At 36.4% G+C, this 18,227-nt stretch overlaps 1 protein-coding gene across 1 annotated transcript; it reads left to right on the plus strand.

Moving 5' to 3' along the window:
• The first annotated feature begins 7,117 nt into the window (after positions 1-7,117).
• slc1a8b (solute carrier family 1 member 8b) lies at positions 7,118-16,300 on the plus strand. The gene is made up of 11 exons (XM_056236447.1): positions 7,118-7,362; positions 8,605-8,684; positions 9,071-9,286; positions 10,776-10,818; positions 10,905-11,115; positions 11,930-12,029; positions 13,097-13,330; positions 13,563-13,757; positions 15,124-15,258; positions 15,341-15,458; positions 15,613-16,300. The coding sequence occupies exons 1-11, from the start codon at positions 7,120-7,122 to the stop codon at positions 15,760-15,762; spliced, it is 1,725 nt and encodes a 574-aa protein (XP_056092422.1). The 5' UTR covers positions 7,118-7,119; the 3' UTR covers positions 15,763-16,300.
• The last annotated feature ends 1,927 nt before the right edge of the window (positions 16,301-18,227 follow it).

The raw sequence follows: 18,227 nt of genomic DNA on the forward strand, positions 1-18,227 counted from the left end.
GAGGGTTCATGGGAGTTTGCCCAACCAATCCACATGTGCTTTGTGGATTTGGAGAAGGCATTCGACTGTGTCCCTCACGGCGGCCTGTGGAGGGTGCTCCAGGAGTATGGGGTCCGGGGTCATGGGCTAAGGGCTGTCCGGTCCCTGTACGACCGAAGCAGGAGCTTGGTTCGCATTGCCGGCAATAAGTCAGACTTCTTCTCGGTGCATGTTGGACTCCGACAGGGCTGCCCTTTGTCGCCGGTTCTGTTAATAATTTTTATGGACAGAATTTCTTGGTGCAGCCAGGGGCCGGAGGGTGTCAGGTTTGGGGACCACACGATTTCGTCTCTGCTCTTTGTGGATGATGTTGTCGTGTTGGCCCCTTCAGACCAGGACTTTCAGCATGCACTGGGACGGTTTGCAGCCGAGTGTGAAGCGGCTGGGATGAGAATCAGCTCCTCCAAGTCCAAGGCCATGGTCCTCAGTCGGAAAAGGGTGGCTTGCCCACTTCAGGTTGGTGGAGAGTTCCTGCCTCAAGTGGAGGAGTTTAAGTATCTTGGGGTTTTGTTCACGAGTGAGGGAAGGATGGAACGGGAGATTGACAGACGGATCGTGCAGCTTCTGCAGTAATGCGGTCGATGTAACGGTCTGTCGAGGTGAAGAAGGAGCTGAGCCGTAAGGCGAAACTCTCGATTTCCCGGTCAATCTACGTTCCTTCTCTCACCTATGGTCATGAGCTTTGGGTCATGACCGAAAGGACAAGATCCCGGATACAGGCGGCCGAAATAAGCTTTCTCCGCAGGGTGGCTGGGCAATCCCTTAGAGATAGGGTGAGAAGCTCGGTCACTCGGGAGGAGCTCAGTGTAGAGCCGCTGCTCCTCCACATCGAGAGGGGTCAGCTGAGGTGGCTCGGGCATCTGTTCCGGATGCCTCCTGGACATCTTCCCGGGAAGGTGTTCCGGGCACGTCCCACTGAGAGGAGACCCCGGGGAAGACCTAGGACACGCTGGAGGGACTATGTCTCCCGGCTGGCCTGGGAACACATCGGTGTCCCCCCAGAAGAGCTGGAGGAAGTATCTAGGGAGAGGGAAGTCTGGGCATCTCTGCTTAGACTGCTGCCCCCGCGACCCAGCCCCGGATAAGCGGAAGAAGATGGATGGATGGATGGATGGATGGATGGATGATTGGTTAAGAAATAGATAAACATAAATTTCCACACATGGACTGATAGACTGAAGCATATCTCCATCGATTATGCGGCTGACACTCGGACCCTGAAATTTAGGCACGTCGTGACCTTCCAGGTCGCAGATCTGGGTTGCTGGGCACCAACATGTCGAAGAAAACAAGCCAGTCAATCTCCAATAATGCCACTTGTTCCTTAACCTGTAACCAAGAATACTAACACACACACAGACGCAGCTTCTTCAAGGTTGGATTTGGCCAGGCTCTAACGATAAACATGAGACTTATGTTTCATGACCAAAACATCCAGATAATGTTCTTTCTCTCAATGAGAGGACACTTTAATCCAACACAGTAAAGTAAAGATTTTAACCAAGAAATGGTCACTCAACTATAGGTTCCAATGACCCTTGTGACCTATAATCGTTGAATATCTTTCTCAAACAAAACGGGTCCATATTTCATTTCTGGAAGCCGGGCTAAATAAGCAAGCACTGTTGCTATATTTTATTTTATTTTATTTTATTTTATTTTATTTTATTTTATTTTATTTTATTTTATTTTATTTTATTTTATTTTATTTTATTTTATTTTATTTTTTATTTAGCTGTCACACTTTTGTCATGGTCAAATCAGCATTAATCCATTTAACCCATTTAATACTCAGCCAGGCCAGTATTAAAACACCTCTGGTACACGCACACTCCTGCAATTAGGTGATCCATAGTTGGGTGTCTTAGTTAAATGAGACTATCATGTGTCTGACTGCAAATCTCCCAACTGCTCGCAATGCAAACAGTGTCACTAAATGGGACAGGTATGTGTATCCTAACTCTTAAAAAGTCATCAAACCAAATTGCAATGGATAACAATGCCACGGTGTGCCGTCAGAGGATGTGCTAATTGTCCAGAGGACTTAATCCTCTTTTCACAGAATTGCGGAAGACTTTATACCTTATCATTAGCACAGCCATTGGCCATACTGTGTTAGAAACTGACATCCTGTTTGATATATCTCTCTATCTCTATTGCTATAAAATTATGTGTATATATGTTTTGTCTGGACAGCATTTCATTTCATTTATTATACAGGAAAGGTTATAACATTAAGGTACAATTTAAATGGGCCTGACTGGTTTCCAGCAGGTTCCTGTTCTGCAGAACATAAAACACAATTTACGACACATGAAGTCAGAAACACTTATACAGGACATTAGCATGGGCTAGACAGATAAAAATGACTAAACACAACAATACAAACAGTGCAAACAGGACTCAGACAATAAATGAACCATCAGTGAGTACAAGTGTAACTGTTTAGAAGAAACAGTTTGTATGCCTTTTTGAAATATGTGATGGATGGTATTTTTCTGATGTGATGGGGAATATCATTCCATTTACATATATTTGACTGAGTACCACTATAACATATGCGTGTTATAGTATATTTTTATTAGACATTTTGTATATATTTGCAGAATATATGAATGACCTCTGTGGTTTCAGGCTGTGATTTACACTTTATGTCTCCCTTTAGCTGAACTTGCCATGACTCTGCACCTGCATAATGATGGTAAGCTCTTCTTTTGGCCTTCAAGATGGGTAACAAAGCCTGCACAATGACACTGTTAGGTCTCACCCTGAACTTCCACCTGCATAATAGTAAATCCTTCTTAGGCCTTCAACATAAACAGGCCATGCCACTGAAGAAGCTAAAAGGTTTGAGAAAAACGGTAGATGCGCTATAATTGAAAGAGTTGGGAAGTACTCAACCGTATGTTTTTGAGCAGACTGATTGAAGATGAAAAGAAGTGACAAACATGTAGATAAGATCATTGGTCAAAAACAGTATAAAAATTAAGAGTTAGGTAATTGTCAGATGGTCAGCTGGCGTCTCGGCTTTGTTGTTTGCTGGAAGTCTAACTTTTGGCATCTGGAACTTCAGCAATTTGTGGTGCAGTCCCATTCACCCTGCAAAATGTTTTTTGTTTCTTTTAGATATTCTAGTTATATTTTTAATATAGACATGGCCTGGTTGGTCTCAACACTCTAATGTGTGGTTGTTTTGACCCCCTGCACTGGACTATCAAATATAAGGCATGGACAGTCCCAGAATAATAATAAAATAATAAAATAAAAAAAATCTTTAAAAAAATAAAGTACACTATAAACAGTGTTGGGAAAAGTTGCTTTTAAAAGTAATGCATAACCATAGTGCATTACTCCCTAGTACTTGTATTACTTAGTTACTTTTTCTCACCTGGGCTTGCTTGTTTTTAATGACTAATATATATATATATATATATATATATATACATATATATATATATATACGTATATACAGTATATGTATAAATGGGGACAAGAGAACTGTCAGTCAATAAATGGAAAAACAAAGTAACTTGCATTACTTATTTGAAAAAGTAACTCAGATATTTTCTTTTAAATTGATAAGTAATGCGTTACTTTAGTTACTTGAAAAAAGTACTCTGATTATGTAATTCGCGTTCTTTTAATTTGCGTGACCCTCAACACTGACTATAAAGTACATTTGGTAACACTTCAAGTTCAGGGTCCAATTCTCACAATCAACTAGTTGCTTATTAGCATGAGCATGAGATTATTACTAAGATATTTGCTGTTTATTAGCCTACTTATAAAGCACATATTAATGCCTACCCTATAGGCTACCTAAACTTAACTACCTTACTATTAATAAACAGTAGAAGTTTACTGAGGCAAAAGTCGTAGTTGTCATGAAACAGAAGGATTCACACAGGTAAAGTAAATAACAGGTTTATTTGCAGAAGTATGAGATCACAACGATGGAAGCAGGTGAGTAACTGAAGAATATTGAGTACTGGATGGATATCTGATAATAACGGATCTTATCTGATGCAGGTTCTGAAATGGGGATCGAGGCCGATGACTGAAGACGGATGAACGTAGCAGATGACTGAAGACGGATGCAGGAAACAGAAGGCTGAAGGTAAATCGTTTAGGAAGATATCACAAAGGTAAGGGGTCAGGTAATGTTCTCTGAGGGAACAACGAGAACAGACAATGGTGAATTGGCTGAGAAGAGTTAAATAGTGCTGGGTGATGATCAGTGAAGATTGGTATTCTGTTAACTGGGAACGAGTGGGTGGAGTGTAGAGTGCTGTCGATGTTGTTGACTCTGTGACAGTAGTTAATTGTTAGTTAATAGTGAGAATTAGACCCTAAACTAAAGTGTGACCAATAATTTCAGGAAAATAAAAACAAAAACATTTACAAAATAAAATTAGAAAAAAATTCAAAACAAGGGACCCAGAATGCACTGGGGCATGAATAAACAATATAGATTCATTGTTTAATGTTTGCCATTTCTATTCACACACAATTGTTCCTGGTTGTGCTGTCACATTTAGCTATTTGTTTTCTTCTGTTTTATGTTGTCTTGTCAGGAATAATTTTTTCATCTGCTCAAAATGATCAGCTAATCACCCATCTCGTGTCTCATGCACCCGTGTCTGATGTTGATGTCTACGTATAGCAAATTGTAAGGCAAAGTGTTTTATGTTCTTGTTTCATAAGTCTTCATTTAGAACATTAGTATCTAGCCTTTTTAAATTGACTAAAGAAATCAGCTTAGAATTACTATTTGCTTTGTTCTGAGTTTGCATTTCAGATCTTGTTTTCCGTTAATATAGGCCTAAGCTCTTTTACCTTTCAGAACCAAAACACACCTCCATTTCCTGGACTGGAGTCCTTCCAATGCTGTCTGGTCATTAAATCAATCCCTGCTGGACACGCTGGTGTCGGAAATGCCTGCAAAGAGCACCCGCAGAAATCCCATTAAGGCATGACGTTCAAACTAATGTCCTTCATCTCCGAATAGCCTCCACGCATGTGTTCTTAGTCAAAGCAGTGCAGCCATAAAAAGCTGTCAAACTGAGAGAACATCCCTTTTCCATGTGAGCTGAGTGCTGTATAGGGAAAGGATAACTTGGTAATTCAATACATTTTAACTCATTCTTATGAATTCCTCTTACTGCATATGGTTTATGTATATATTGTTTATTTGTTTTAATATCTTGAAGAGTATCTCATATATTCTGAATTCTGAGATACTAAAATAAATTCAAGCCCACTCAGAAATAATACACTTTTAATGGTTCTGTAGTTTATCTAGATAGACCTGAGTGTTACATACTACAAATTTTGCCAACTTTAATTACATAAATCTATAAATCTAAATCTATGTTGTGCTACAGGATTTTCTTCCCAAAATGCTAGTTAATGTTATCGCATTGGACTAAAACTTACTGTCTTTGCTCACACAAGGTACATATAAAAACAAATATTTTTTTGTGTTCCACGTGTGGTGTTCCTGGTCAAAAATGAAACCGGCCTACATCTCTCGTTATGCTGTTATTTCCCAATATTTGATATTAAAATATTCTATATAAAAACAATCTATCTTTTTCTCAACTTGTTTTCTTTCAGTTAGGCCAGGTTTTCTATGTCTATTTGGAACTTTTTGGTCTTAGGCCTCATTGATCTGAGCTTATGCACCTCTTTTTTCTGACGTGAATAAGCTTGAGTTAAGTTTTTTCACTCAAACACTGAGGTGCATAAGGTCATATCAATGAGGCCTATACGATCAATCAGATCCAAACAGAAATACAAAATCTGTGCTAATTGAAAGAAAGCAAGTTGACAAAAAAGCAAAAAAAAGAATAATGAGAGATTTACAAACAATTTAGAAGGCTGGTCATTTTTGACAGAGAACACCAAATTAGTGTTCTCCAAATTAGATCTTTTTAAACCCAAAAAGTATTATTTATTGGTAGTGCATAGGTTCCAGCCAGGGGCCAGTTGTTCAAAAGTAATCTGATCGGATTTCGGCTATCGGATTGGATCAAATCTTGAAAATGGGTTGTTCAAAAGAAAAAAAGGATTCTGAAATCAGATTAGATCATAAATTGAGTTGTTTAAACTTTTTAGTAAGATTGGGACACCAATTTGATCCCAAAAATCAGGATGATACTGATCCCAGCAAAAGGGTGGATTTCAGGAACAAAAATGTAATAAAACTTTAAAACTGGTAAAAAAAAAATACAACATTTGTATCATGTAATATACACACATATTATTTTTATTTTCCTCTTGATTAGATTAACTGTTAAAGTAATAAATTAGAAGTAAACATTAGGCTACCTACCTAAGCCTTTCGGTAGCCTACAGTAAATTAAAAAAAGAGATTTTGGCTACATAAAACTACATTTGCACAATCATAAGAGATGAACCACTCAAAAGTTGTTGTTTTTTTTGCAAGCAAACGCAAAGTTTCTCGGGTGAACGCTACGCGGAACTTTTCTGAGAGAACGCAAAAGCATTGAAATCTCCCGATTTGGTAGTGATAAAGTGTGTTTCTGGATCAGGGTGATCAATTCCAATTTTGCTTTGAATAACCGGCACAAAAGTAAGATGGATTACTTGATCCTGGATAGCAAAACATGGTATTTCCAAATCCAGATCATTCTGACCCAGATTCAACTTTTTTGAACAACTGGCCCCTGATGTTCAGCTGCTCATGTGGGTTTGAGCCTGTGTCAAATTCCCAAGTCATTCTTCCCCAGAATGCCATATTGATTGCGTTTCCAAAAATGGTTCTAAAAATGTAACCTTTATTTTCAATAAATATTTTTAACCTCAAATTGTTTTGAAATTGACCCCAAACTGACCTTGGACTCTTAGGATTAGTGCTTCACCAGTTTCCACATTTCCATCTTTCCACAGTCAATGGCCTCCAGACTCGGCTAGGTTATTTTAATACCCTTAATCGCCTCTGACTTTGCTGCCGTGAAGGCAGTGGTTTGGATCTATACTTAATTGCTTAATCTTTTAGAAAAGATTTACACCGAAAGGCACTCTCTCGCAACACTTCCTGCCCACTCAGGTCTAAGCATGGAAGAGAACCTGAGTAGCTCAAGGCCGGCGTCTTCACGGTGCAATTCCCCTCCCGTGAGTCCCTGGAGAAACATGGTGGAATATTTCAAGAAACTTATCAAGAACTCAATATATACAAAGTTGCGAAAGTGGGTAAAGGACTACTGCAAAAGGAACGGCTTGCTCACCTTATCAGTGCTAGCGGTAGTGTCAGGCTGTGCGGTGGGATTCACATTGAGAAGTTTGAATTTGTCAACACAGGTAACACCTAAAGATTCAATTTTGTTATTGCCTTTATGAAAAAAAAAAGAGGACAAAGTCGGTAACACTTTACAATAAGGTTCATTAGTTAACTACATTAGTTAACTAAGAATGAACAATACTTCTTCAGCATTTGTTAATGTTAATTTCAACATTTACTAATACTTTATTAAAATCTTGTTAACATTAGTTAATGCACTGTGAACTAACATGAACAAACAATGAACAGCTGGATTTGTATTAACTAACGTTAACAAAGATTAACAAAAACAGTAACAAATGTATTGCTCATGGTTAGGTCATGTTAGTTAATACATGAGCTAATGTTTAATAAATGAACCTTATTGTAAAGTGTTACCGTGACGATTGACAAATTCAATTGTCTGTGCCTTATCAGAATTAGTGTTCAAACAAGTAGCCTAAAGCCATTATAGTAACTGTAAAGGAAAATTATTTGTTCAAAACAAGTAAAGCTCTATTTGAATGTTAATGTATTGAACACAATTTAGACTCAAATATGAGTTTTTAAATAAAATATAAAATAATGAAAGTTTACAGTTATAGGCTACGTTAACAAGTTATAAGTTTTTTCACCATGTAATTTTGCATGATACACGCAATGTTATCAGAAATGAACTGTTTACATAAAGTAGCCTGTGTAAATTACATTTGTAATGCATAACCAGACATGCATTTACCTGGAACAGTAGTCTCCGCTATAGACACTGTTACAGAACAAATTACAGGATTTTGCACAGAAAGTGCTTTAATGAACTACACATTTTTTTTAACCAGATTAAACTGCAATTTGTTTTAAAGTCTACATTTTTGTTTTCTACAAATTGAGGGATGACTCAAAATTATTGTCTGAAAGTGATATACATCAATAGAGCTTAGCTTATTTAGAAGTTGGAACATTCCTTTAACTTTAAGATGTTGTTGATGACTTTTCTTCTTAAAGAAGTTACATATATTTCCCAGCCATAAGAATGTGGCATACAGACCTTATATAAGGTACTTAAATCCTGGTAGTCCTCCTGCTAAGGATGTGAGCATCTGGGTTTTGTTATCTGTAAATAAACTCCAAACAACTTACAGAGTCAACGAGGATAAACACGCATTACTTAGAATAGTCAACTGACGCAATTCTTCAGGGATTTTACTGAAACAGTAGGCCTAGGAAATGAATTGAAATCTTTACTAGCAAAGTCACTCAAAGTCATGTTATCCCTTTTACCTCAGGCAAAAATCTACTTTTCTTTTCCTGGAGAACTTCTAATGAGAATGCTGAAAATGTTGATTCTTCCTCTCATCACATCCAGGTAACTCACCATGTCAGTTCTGTTTAGTTGCACTTTCATTCAAGATGTCAGCATTTCTGAGGCCAAGCATTCAGACTGTATTTGATATTTTTGAGAAACCAACAAAATATACAACAGAAAAAAATGTTCCATCATAAGAAATGCTTTACTTCTGAGGTTCATCTGTTTTTAAACCCCTTTCAATAAATAGTGGGATAGCTGATTGTTGTAGAGAGTATGCCTATATATTTTAGAGTCTAACATTTAAACATACTTTTAAAAAAACACTAGACACTTGTACAAATTATAGAGGAAAAGGAACTGGTCTGCCTACATGGGTGAAACTGTTAATAACATAGTATGTTTGACTTAAAGCTGATCACGAAACTCCAACACTTTCCTTACAGTTTAATGTCTGGCTTGTCTGCTATGGACACCAAGGCCAGTGGACGCCTGGGCCTTCTCACCATCACATATTACCTGTGGACTACCTTCATTGCTGTTATTGTGGGGATTATTCTGGTGCTGATAATTCATCCTGGAACTGGCACTGAGAAAGAGGGACATAAAGCTGCAGGAGGGCCAGTGATGACGTCTGCCGATGCCCTGCTGGATTTGATCAGGTAACTTTACAGTAATATCAGATCTTAACTCTGTCTCTGGGTTTCAGAAATTTTTTAATTTGCTCTTAACATGGCGGCTGTAGGAAAGGAAGTCCCACCCTTCAATTAAATGAGCCAATCAGCTTATTAAAAGCTGATTGTCTTTGTTTTATTGCTATAGAATGCGAATACACATTAGGTATATAGAGAAACCTGAAAACTATTATTTCAGCATTTTCTGTCAGATTTGATTGGTTATTTCAAATATGTTATAGATGTTAGGTTGTCCATTCAAGCAGAAAAGAACTGTGTGCTTCGTTCCTAGACAAAAAATATATGCCCAAGATCATTGCCAAGATGGCCGTCGAGTGGACTGACTTACCTTGAAAGGGACTTGAAGTGCAGTATTGGAAAAAACAAATGTAGACAAACAAGCTGTATTTCTTTGTCATCATCAAATGGCTTTCAAGTCAATATGAAATCAAAATGGACCACATTTATGTTCATAATTCCTTAATTTTGTTCTTAATATTTCTTTCTTGGTCCTATTGTAATTCATCAGTGTTTGTATTCATAATGTTAAATCAAAATGTAACAACTTGTTCATTGTTTACCTTTTCCACCTCACTTAGGCAGAAATATAGTGAATAGCCTATAGTGTTAACCAGTTGCCAAATAGCTGTGTTTTAGCAAACTAGCATTCTGCTATAATGCCCCAAAATCAAATCAATTCCCCAGAATCCCCACGGATAAAATCAAGTTCTTCTGCCCTGCATTATTTCTCATTGATTATCACAGTTATCTCTGAATTACACACTGACTTCTCTTGACTCTCTTTTGAAATTTAAATATTATTATATATGGTAAAACTAGTAGTCCTCTGGTGGAGACACCTAAAATAGTAGTATTATTTCGTTTGATTAAAAAAGGCAAACAATTTCTTACACTTTGAACTGTAAACAAGTTTTATTTATCAGTCTAAGAAACACATTGAGAAACATGTTGAACTTACATAACTGTTTTCAAGCTGCAATCAAGTCTGCAAGGCTTAAGCTTCCCTTTTGCGCTATCCCGTCACCGGACAGAAGGATTGGAATTAGGTATATTTAGAAAGCCTCTAAAGAGGATGTGAATGACACAGCTTTTCTCAAGTGCGAAAGATGCTCCTGACCAGATTTAATTGGATTTTAGTCAGGGACACAGCAGTAGAATTGGTACTTTATAAATAAAGCATTAGCCAATAGCCTCTGCCCTCCAAGTCTTTCGGCTGAGCTGCAGCAGATCTGCTTTTTGTTTCTTTACTTTTTAGCTAGCTGGCCGTGCCACAGCCTTGTACAATAATCAAATCCAGTGATTCTGAAAACAAACAATGAGCCATTTTTGCAATGCGTTGGCCTCAGAAAACAGGCTAATAGCATATACTCAGGAAAATTAGCTATTTTGCTGAAATATCTATGGTTTTAAATTAAATATATGGCCTTGCGTATGATGGATTTTGTTTCCCCAACAGGAACATGATTCCATCCAATCTGATTGAAGCCACATTTCAGCAGGTGAGAGAAACACATGAAGATCAGAGGAATTAATCCTCTCCTGTTTTTGTACCTAATCCTTGTCCATCTGTGCTCTTCTGTTTCAGTATAAGACAGAACTTGTGCCTAATTTTAAAAACAGTGCAAAATCATCACAAGCCAACTTTGTGTACATTATGCCAGACTATGAAAACCCCAAGATGGGTCACCCAGTGTTTCTGGAACTCACTCCTCCTCCTGAAATCCACTATAAGATTGTACCAGGGAGAAGCAATGGGATGAATGTGCTAGGAATCGTCATTTTCTCTGCCACTATGGGTGTGTATGGATTGGAACTGTTATATCACCATTCAACCCTGCTGAAAAGATCAGCATAGACCAGATTAAGCTTGTTAGTGTCGGTTTGGTGCTGGCAAAAGAGTTCTCCAGTAAAGCTAGCTGGATAAACTAGTTAAAAAGTCTGGTGGGAACGCCAGCATCCCATGTTGGAGACTAATGTCTAAAATACAACATATAATGGTGACCATCAATGTTGATCTTTTCAGCAGGGAAGCAAAGATTTATTGTACAATTTGAAGCATTTAAGTCAACATGAAAGAGTTTTGGCAGCCTATTTACTGAACTAGATATTTAATGAGAAAACATGTAGAGCGGGACTTAATGCATTGATTTGAAAAGTGGCCTCTAAAGGCTGGTGAAAAAAAGAAGGGCTTTGTGATGTCTATATATATTAGAAGTTATATATATATAACTGTTCAAAAGTTTGGGGTTGGTGAGATTTTTTTAATTATTTACATTTAAAGAAGTCTCTTATGCTCATTCGGGCTGCATTAAATAAAAAATAAACAGTAAAAACAGTAATATTATTGCAATTTAAAAATAGCTTTTTTTATTTAAATGTTTTTAAATGTAATTTATTTCCATTGATTAAGTCTTCACATGATCCTTAAGAAATTCTAATATGCTGATTTGATGTTCAAGAAACATTTCTCATGTTTAATCAATGTTAAAAAAAATATAGAAGGTTAAAAAAAAACAGCATTTATTTGATATTAGAGAACTTTTATAACATTATTAACATGTTTACTTTCACTTTTGATAAAAATATTTTTTTGTTGTTGTTGTTCCCCAGGTCTTCTGCTTGGTAGAATGGGATCCAGAGGTACACCCCTGGTGAATGTGTGTCTTTGTGTAAATGAATGTGTCATGAAGATCATCAATGCTGCTATGTGGTGAGTAGATCTGGATCAGATTGCCCAAAATTACCTAACTGGGACTAGGGATTTATAATTTCAAATATAGAACAGAAACACTCACTCAGAAACATCACTTCTAGGACAGTCATCATGTTTTTTCATGCAAACATGTGAAAGAAGCATGTGACTGTCAAATAAAGCAGCATCTCTGACCAAAACAAGTGGAGAGCCAACTAAGCAATCTCTTTAATACGCTCTACAATACATTAGGGTAATAGTTTAAAAGCAGCTTTAAGCTTCCTTATTCTATTAAATGTTGGCAGTGGAAATGTGCTTAAGAGTCAGGTGAAATGAAAAGCTGATTTGGTCAATCAGTAATGAATTTAAATCTCAGTTAAGTGAATGCACCTTCTATATAACTATATATACACTGCTGTTCAAAAGTTTGGGATCGGTAAGATTTATTATGTTTTTGAAAGAAGTCACTTATGCTCACCAAGGCTGCATTTATTTGATCAAAAAACAAAACAAAAGTAATATTGTGGAATATTACAATTTAAAATAACCGTTTTCTATTTAAATATATTTTTAAATGTAATTTATTCCTGTGATCATTACTCCAGTCTTCAATGTCACATGATCCTTCAGAAATCATTTTAATATGATGATTTGCTGCTCAAGAAACATTTAGTATTATTATGAATGTTGAAATCAGTTGTGTACAATTTTTCCCCAGGATTTTTTGATGAATAGAAAGTTCAAAAGAACAGCATTTATCTGAAATAGAAAGCTTTTAAAAATTACATTTTAAAATGTGTTCAAACAGAAAACATTTATTTAAATTGTAATAATATTTTACAATATTCGTTTTTTTATATATATATATATTTTAAATCAAATAAGTGCAGTCTTAGTGAGCATTAGAAACTTCTTTTAAAAACATAAAATCTCAGATCCCAAACTTTTGAACGGCAATGTATGCATGCATGCATGTATATATATATATATATATATATATATATATATATATATATATATATATATATATATATATATAATATGCCGTATATATATCGTTTTAATACCCCAGTCTCTTTGTACAGGTACTTCCCATTTGGAATTGTATTTCTGGTTGCTGGGAAAATCCTGGACATGCATGATCCTGCAGTTCTTGCAGAGAAGCTGGGAATGTACTTCATCACTGTTCTGGCGGGGCTGTTCGTGCATGGTGTGATTTTGCTGCCAATGTTCTTCTTCGTGTTCACCAGGAAAAACCCCTTTAGCTATATCCGTGGCCTCCTCCAGGCTCTGGTTATCGCATTGGCAACTTCATCCAGGTAAGGAAGCCATTTTGAAACAGGCTTTTTGCTCACTGCAACAAACAAGAGTTAATCCACGATTTATTTCAGAGAATAGTTCAGATGAATCATATTAAATTGAATAATTTAAGTGTTTGTTCTACCCAGGGATTCCATGTGAAAATTCACAAATTTAATCTTAACATATTAAATTATAACATTTGAAATAATATGCAACTAATGGTTTTATTCCTTATTCATCTTTCTCCAGTTCAGCTACTCTGCCCATTACAATGAAATGCTTACTGGAAAACTGCCATGTGGATCGGAAAATCGCTCGATTTGTACTTCCTGTGGGTGCTACTATCAATATGGATGGCACAGCACTATATGAGGCAGTGGCAGCCATCTTCATTGCTCAAGTCAATGAGTACGAGCTTGACTTTGGACAACTTGTTACTATTAGGTAAAGTATTTTGGCTACATTCAGAATGATCTACACTACTGGTCAAACGTTTGGAATAATTAAGATGTCTAATGCTTTTGGAAGAAGTCTCTTATGCTCACCAAGGCTGCATTCATTTGAAAGAACTTTTCTAATTGAATTTTCAAATGTAATTTATTCCTGTGATGGCAAAGCTGAATTTTCAGCATCATTACTCCAGTCTTCAGTGTCACATGATCCTTCAGAAATCATTTTAATATGCTGATTTGGTGCTCATAAAACATTTCTAATTATAAATGTTAAAAACAGGTTTTGCTGCTGAATATTTGTGGAAACCATGATATATTACTATTCAAAAGTTTGAGGTTTTTTTTTTTAAATGAAAGAAATCAATACTTTTATTCAGCATGGATACGTTTGATCATAATTGATCAAAAGTGACAGCAAAGACAAGTTACAAAAGATGTCTATTTCAAACAAATACTGTACTTTCTATTCATCAAAGAATCCAGAAAAAAAATGTAACGGTAAATGTAACTATTCACAAAAATATTAAAGAGCAAAAACGGTTTTCAACATTCATAGTAATAAGAATAACTATTTGAGCACCAAATCAGCATATTAGAGTGATTTCTGAAAGGAAAGTGTGACACAGAAGACTGGGAAATTTCATCACAGGAATAAATTACATTTTAAATAAGAAAACAGTTCTGAATTGAAATTTCACAATATTACTGTTTTTAACAGTATTTTTGTTTAAAGGGTTAGTTCAACCAAAAATGAAATTGTACATTAATTACTCACCCTCGTGTCGTTCCAAACCCCTAAGACCTTAGTTCATCTTCGGAACACAAATTAAGATATTTAGATGAAATCCGAGAGGTTTCTGAACCAGCTATAGGTTCATTGCAACTTTCAAGGCCAAGAAAGGTAGTAAAAATATTGTTAAAATAGTCCATGTGACTAGAGTGCATCAACCTTAATGTTATGAAGCGATGATAATACTTTGTGCGCAAAAAATAACCCTTTATTCAACAATTTCTTCAGTTCTGTGTCAGTCTCTTACGCTGATCACATAGTAAACACAGTGCAGCACTTCCAGGTTCTTCGTCAGAATGCAGGCTCATTATTGGCCAGCTCCTGCGTCGTGGTGCTCACGTGAACAGCGTCGGCCAATAATGGGTTCTTATGGATTTGCAACGACATGAGGTCGAGTAATTAATGATAGAAATTTCATTTTTGGGTGAACTAACCTTTTAAATAAATGCAGCCTTGAGCATCTTTCAAAAACCTGAATTATTCCAAACTTCTGACTGATAGTATACAGTAACAAAGCTGCATTTGCCAGTGATCGCCTCATGTGACTTGACCTTGACTCTTTTCTCAGTATCACAGCTACAGCAGCAAGCATTGGAGCAGCTGGAATCCCTCAGGCTGGTCTTGTTACCATGGTTATTGTTCTTACCTCAGTGGGTTTGCCTCCAGATGACATCTCACTCATTGTAGCTATCGACTGGATCCTGTAAGTACAACATACTGCATGAGTGCTACTACTTATAACCCACAATAGAAATAGTCAATCTCATGCGTCTTTTTTTTAATAGGGACCGATTTCGAACGATGATCAATGTGCTTGGAGACGCCTTAGCCGCAGGAATCATGGCTCACGTGTGCAAAAAGGATTTTCAGAAAGACGTCCCATCCACAAACAACTCAGAGAGAGTAAGATATATCCACTATGTGCTTAGAAATATTTCTAACTAGAAAATATGCAAATAACCAAGTATCGTGCAGTAGTGGTCCGTTGTTCACCAGCAACAAGTAGTCAAAACTGTCATATTTGACAACTGAGTAATGGCTGTATTTTGTCTTGCAGAGAGATACTATGATATCTTTTGGAAACCAAAGCGTGCAAAGTTTTCCCACATCTGAAACTCCACTACTGGCTAATAGGGACTACATCTTAGAGGTTATGGGCGATCAGGTGATCGAGAAGCCGACATGTTACAACCTCTGCCAAGTCTAACTTTGACAGATGATACCAAGCAGGAACAGAAGCTGCCTTGACTTCACAAAAACCTTCCCCCTTTGTTATATATATATATTTGTGCCATTATGTCTTTTTACATCACAGATGTTACTGTTACCTCAACATTCGCCTTTGGTGAACTTGAAAATTGAGGACATTTGAGTGCTTTTGACACCTTAACTTGGAGGTTTTGTAAATTACAAAAACGTGTTTTTTTTTTTTTTATGTTCATCTTTTAGAATTGCCTTAATGCAGTAGTTAATGACAGTAAAACTAAAACTAGACCACAATAATAAAACCCTGTACAAACAGGAGCATTACACAGCTAGTAAATCAACTGGGGCTCCAATTATGGATCATCAGTTGCCTTGTCATACAGTGTACGGTGACAACAAACTGATTTTTTTAATGACTGCAAGAACAGCGATTGTGTATCTATTACTTATGTTCAGAGCACACAATCACTGTTCATTTCAAGTGGGATGGAATATAGATTATCATGCTTGGTTATGTTTGTTTATTTTCTTAATAAAATTGTTAAATTAACCTTGTTATTGGTCTTCATTATTCATACTGTAAAAGAAAAAGAACTACAATATGGTTAGTTTATACCTTCTAAAATTTACCAAAATACCAAAAACCACCTATAAAATCCCAAACCAAAAATGTTTAATACTCCTCCTAGATCTACTTCACTAATACCAAGACACAAATTTTCTGATTTTGCAATGATGCCTGATATTTTATTTCACAACTACATGTTAGACAGTAGCTCATAACAGATGTTCAATGTAGAATCAAAAAGTATTTTTAAAAAAATTAAGACACTCATCAATATCAACACATAAAACCATACACAAGCTATATAAATAATTCCACCATTCAATAAACTTCCAGTATATTCTACATAAATTAAGGCTTAAAATGAGCAACCATCCAGTAAATCCTATTTGATATTTCTTACAACTGGCATCTCAGTTGACTCAAACATTGGGCAATATTATTTTTTAAAGCATCAGGATATCAAAAAGACGAAAAGGGAAACGGTTGCTATAATAATTACTACTATTCATTACAAATCACTTTTCAATATTGCACATATGCCGAAACGTGCACAAAAAGAGAATGCCAAGTGTTTCATAGAAATGACATGTAACCAACAGTGGCTGTAAAGCTGCTAATAGGTTCACATGAACCATAAAGTAACAGATGATGCAAGTATAGTAAACTGCTTATTACAAACCTGACAAAAAACAGTGAGTCACTGTACAAAAACATTTAGGATTAGGATTAATGTCAGTCACCAATAATATAAATATATGCACGCACACACAATACCAACCTTAAGTCTTGTAGCAGAGGGAGCCTAAGAACTGTCTGTGCTGAAAATGATCAATTTACACAAGATCATGGAAAATTTATGGGTTTGTGAAACTACAGAGGAACCTATGTGGGGCTTTACAAACTAATATTTGGAAGACCTCAAGAGGAGCCAGAGCTGAGGAACATGACTGTACAACTGTTAGATTGAGTTTCTATCCGTTTCTATCTTCCCCACCGCTCATTAATGAGAACTACAGCTGAAAACCTCTGGAAAAAGTTAAACATGAACCACTGAGAAAGGCAAAATAAATGGCACTCCATTGGCCAAATCAAATAAGTCAAACGTTGTCAGATTGTATATTTATGATTTGGTCCGATGCCTGAAAAATAAATACCTAAGATCTCATACTCAAAATTAAACCATGAAATGTGGTAATTTAGTGTTTCTCGTGAGGTCTTGGGGGCTAAAGACCCCTTCGCACCAAGGGCGATAACCATCAACAAAGATGGTTCTAAATAAAACAATCCTTCTAAATATATATTAGCATGGCACACACCACAACTATAACGGCACAGAGAAACAATATCGTTGAATCACTTTCAGAACGATTTTGATCTGATAAGACATAAAAATCAGAATCAGCTAATGAGAATCCACCTGACTTTAAAAGGATAGTTCACCCAAAAATGAAAATTTGTCATCATTTACTCACCCTCATGTTGTCCCAATCCTGTATGAGTTTCTTTCTTCTGTTGAACACAATATATTTTGAAGAATGTTGGTAACGAGACAGTTGATGGGCCCCATTGACTTCCATGGTATTTCTTTTCCTACTATGGAAGTCAATGGGCACCATCAACTGTCTGGTTACCACCATTCTTCAAAATATCTTCTTTTGTGTTCAGCAGAAGACAGACATAGGTTTGGGACAATTTGAGGGCAAGTAAGTAATGAAAAAAATAGGGATAGTTTTGGGTTAACTATCCCTCTAAGAAGCTTGAGCGTTTAAAATGGCAGACAAAAAGACAAAAAACAAGCACACTTAGATTTAATAAAACGTTCTTTACTACTGGTGTGGATGCTAATATAGTTATGATTATTGTTATTCTTGGTGTGAAAGGGCCTTAAACTCAGCCAT

The sequence above is a fragment of the Rhinichthys klamathensis genome, unplaced genomic scaffold, assembly GCF_029890125.1.
Source record: "Rhinichthys klamathensis goyatoka isolate OS25496 unplaced genomic scaffold, OSU_Roscu_1.1 h1tg000446l_1, whole genome shotgun sequence".
NCBI lineage: Eukaryota > Metazoa > Chordata > Actinopteri > Cypriniformes > Leuciscidae > Rhinichthys > Rhinichthys klamathensis.

Bases quoted from the DNA above. Each gene is read 5' to 3' on its own strand.
- slc1a8b (XM_056236447.1), top strand. From the start codon at position 7,120: ATGGAAGAGAACCTGAGTAGCTCAAGGCCGGCGTCTTCACGGTGCAAT. The intron at 12,030-13,096 runs GTGAGTAGATCT...CTCTTTGTACAG, and splicing joins ATCATCAATGCTGCTATGTG to GTACTTCCCATTTGGAATTG. The intron at 13,758-15,123 runs GTAAAGTATTTT...CTCTTTTCTCAG, and splicing joins GGACAACTTGTTACTATTAG to TATCACAGCTACAGCAGCAA.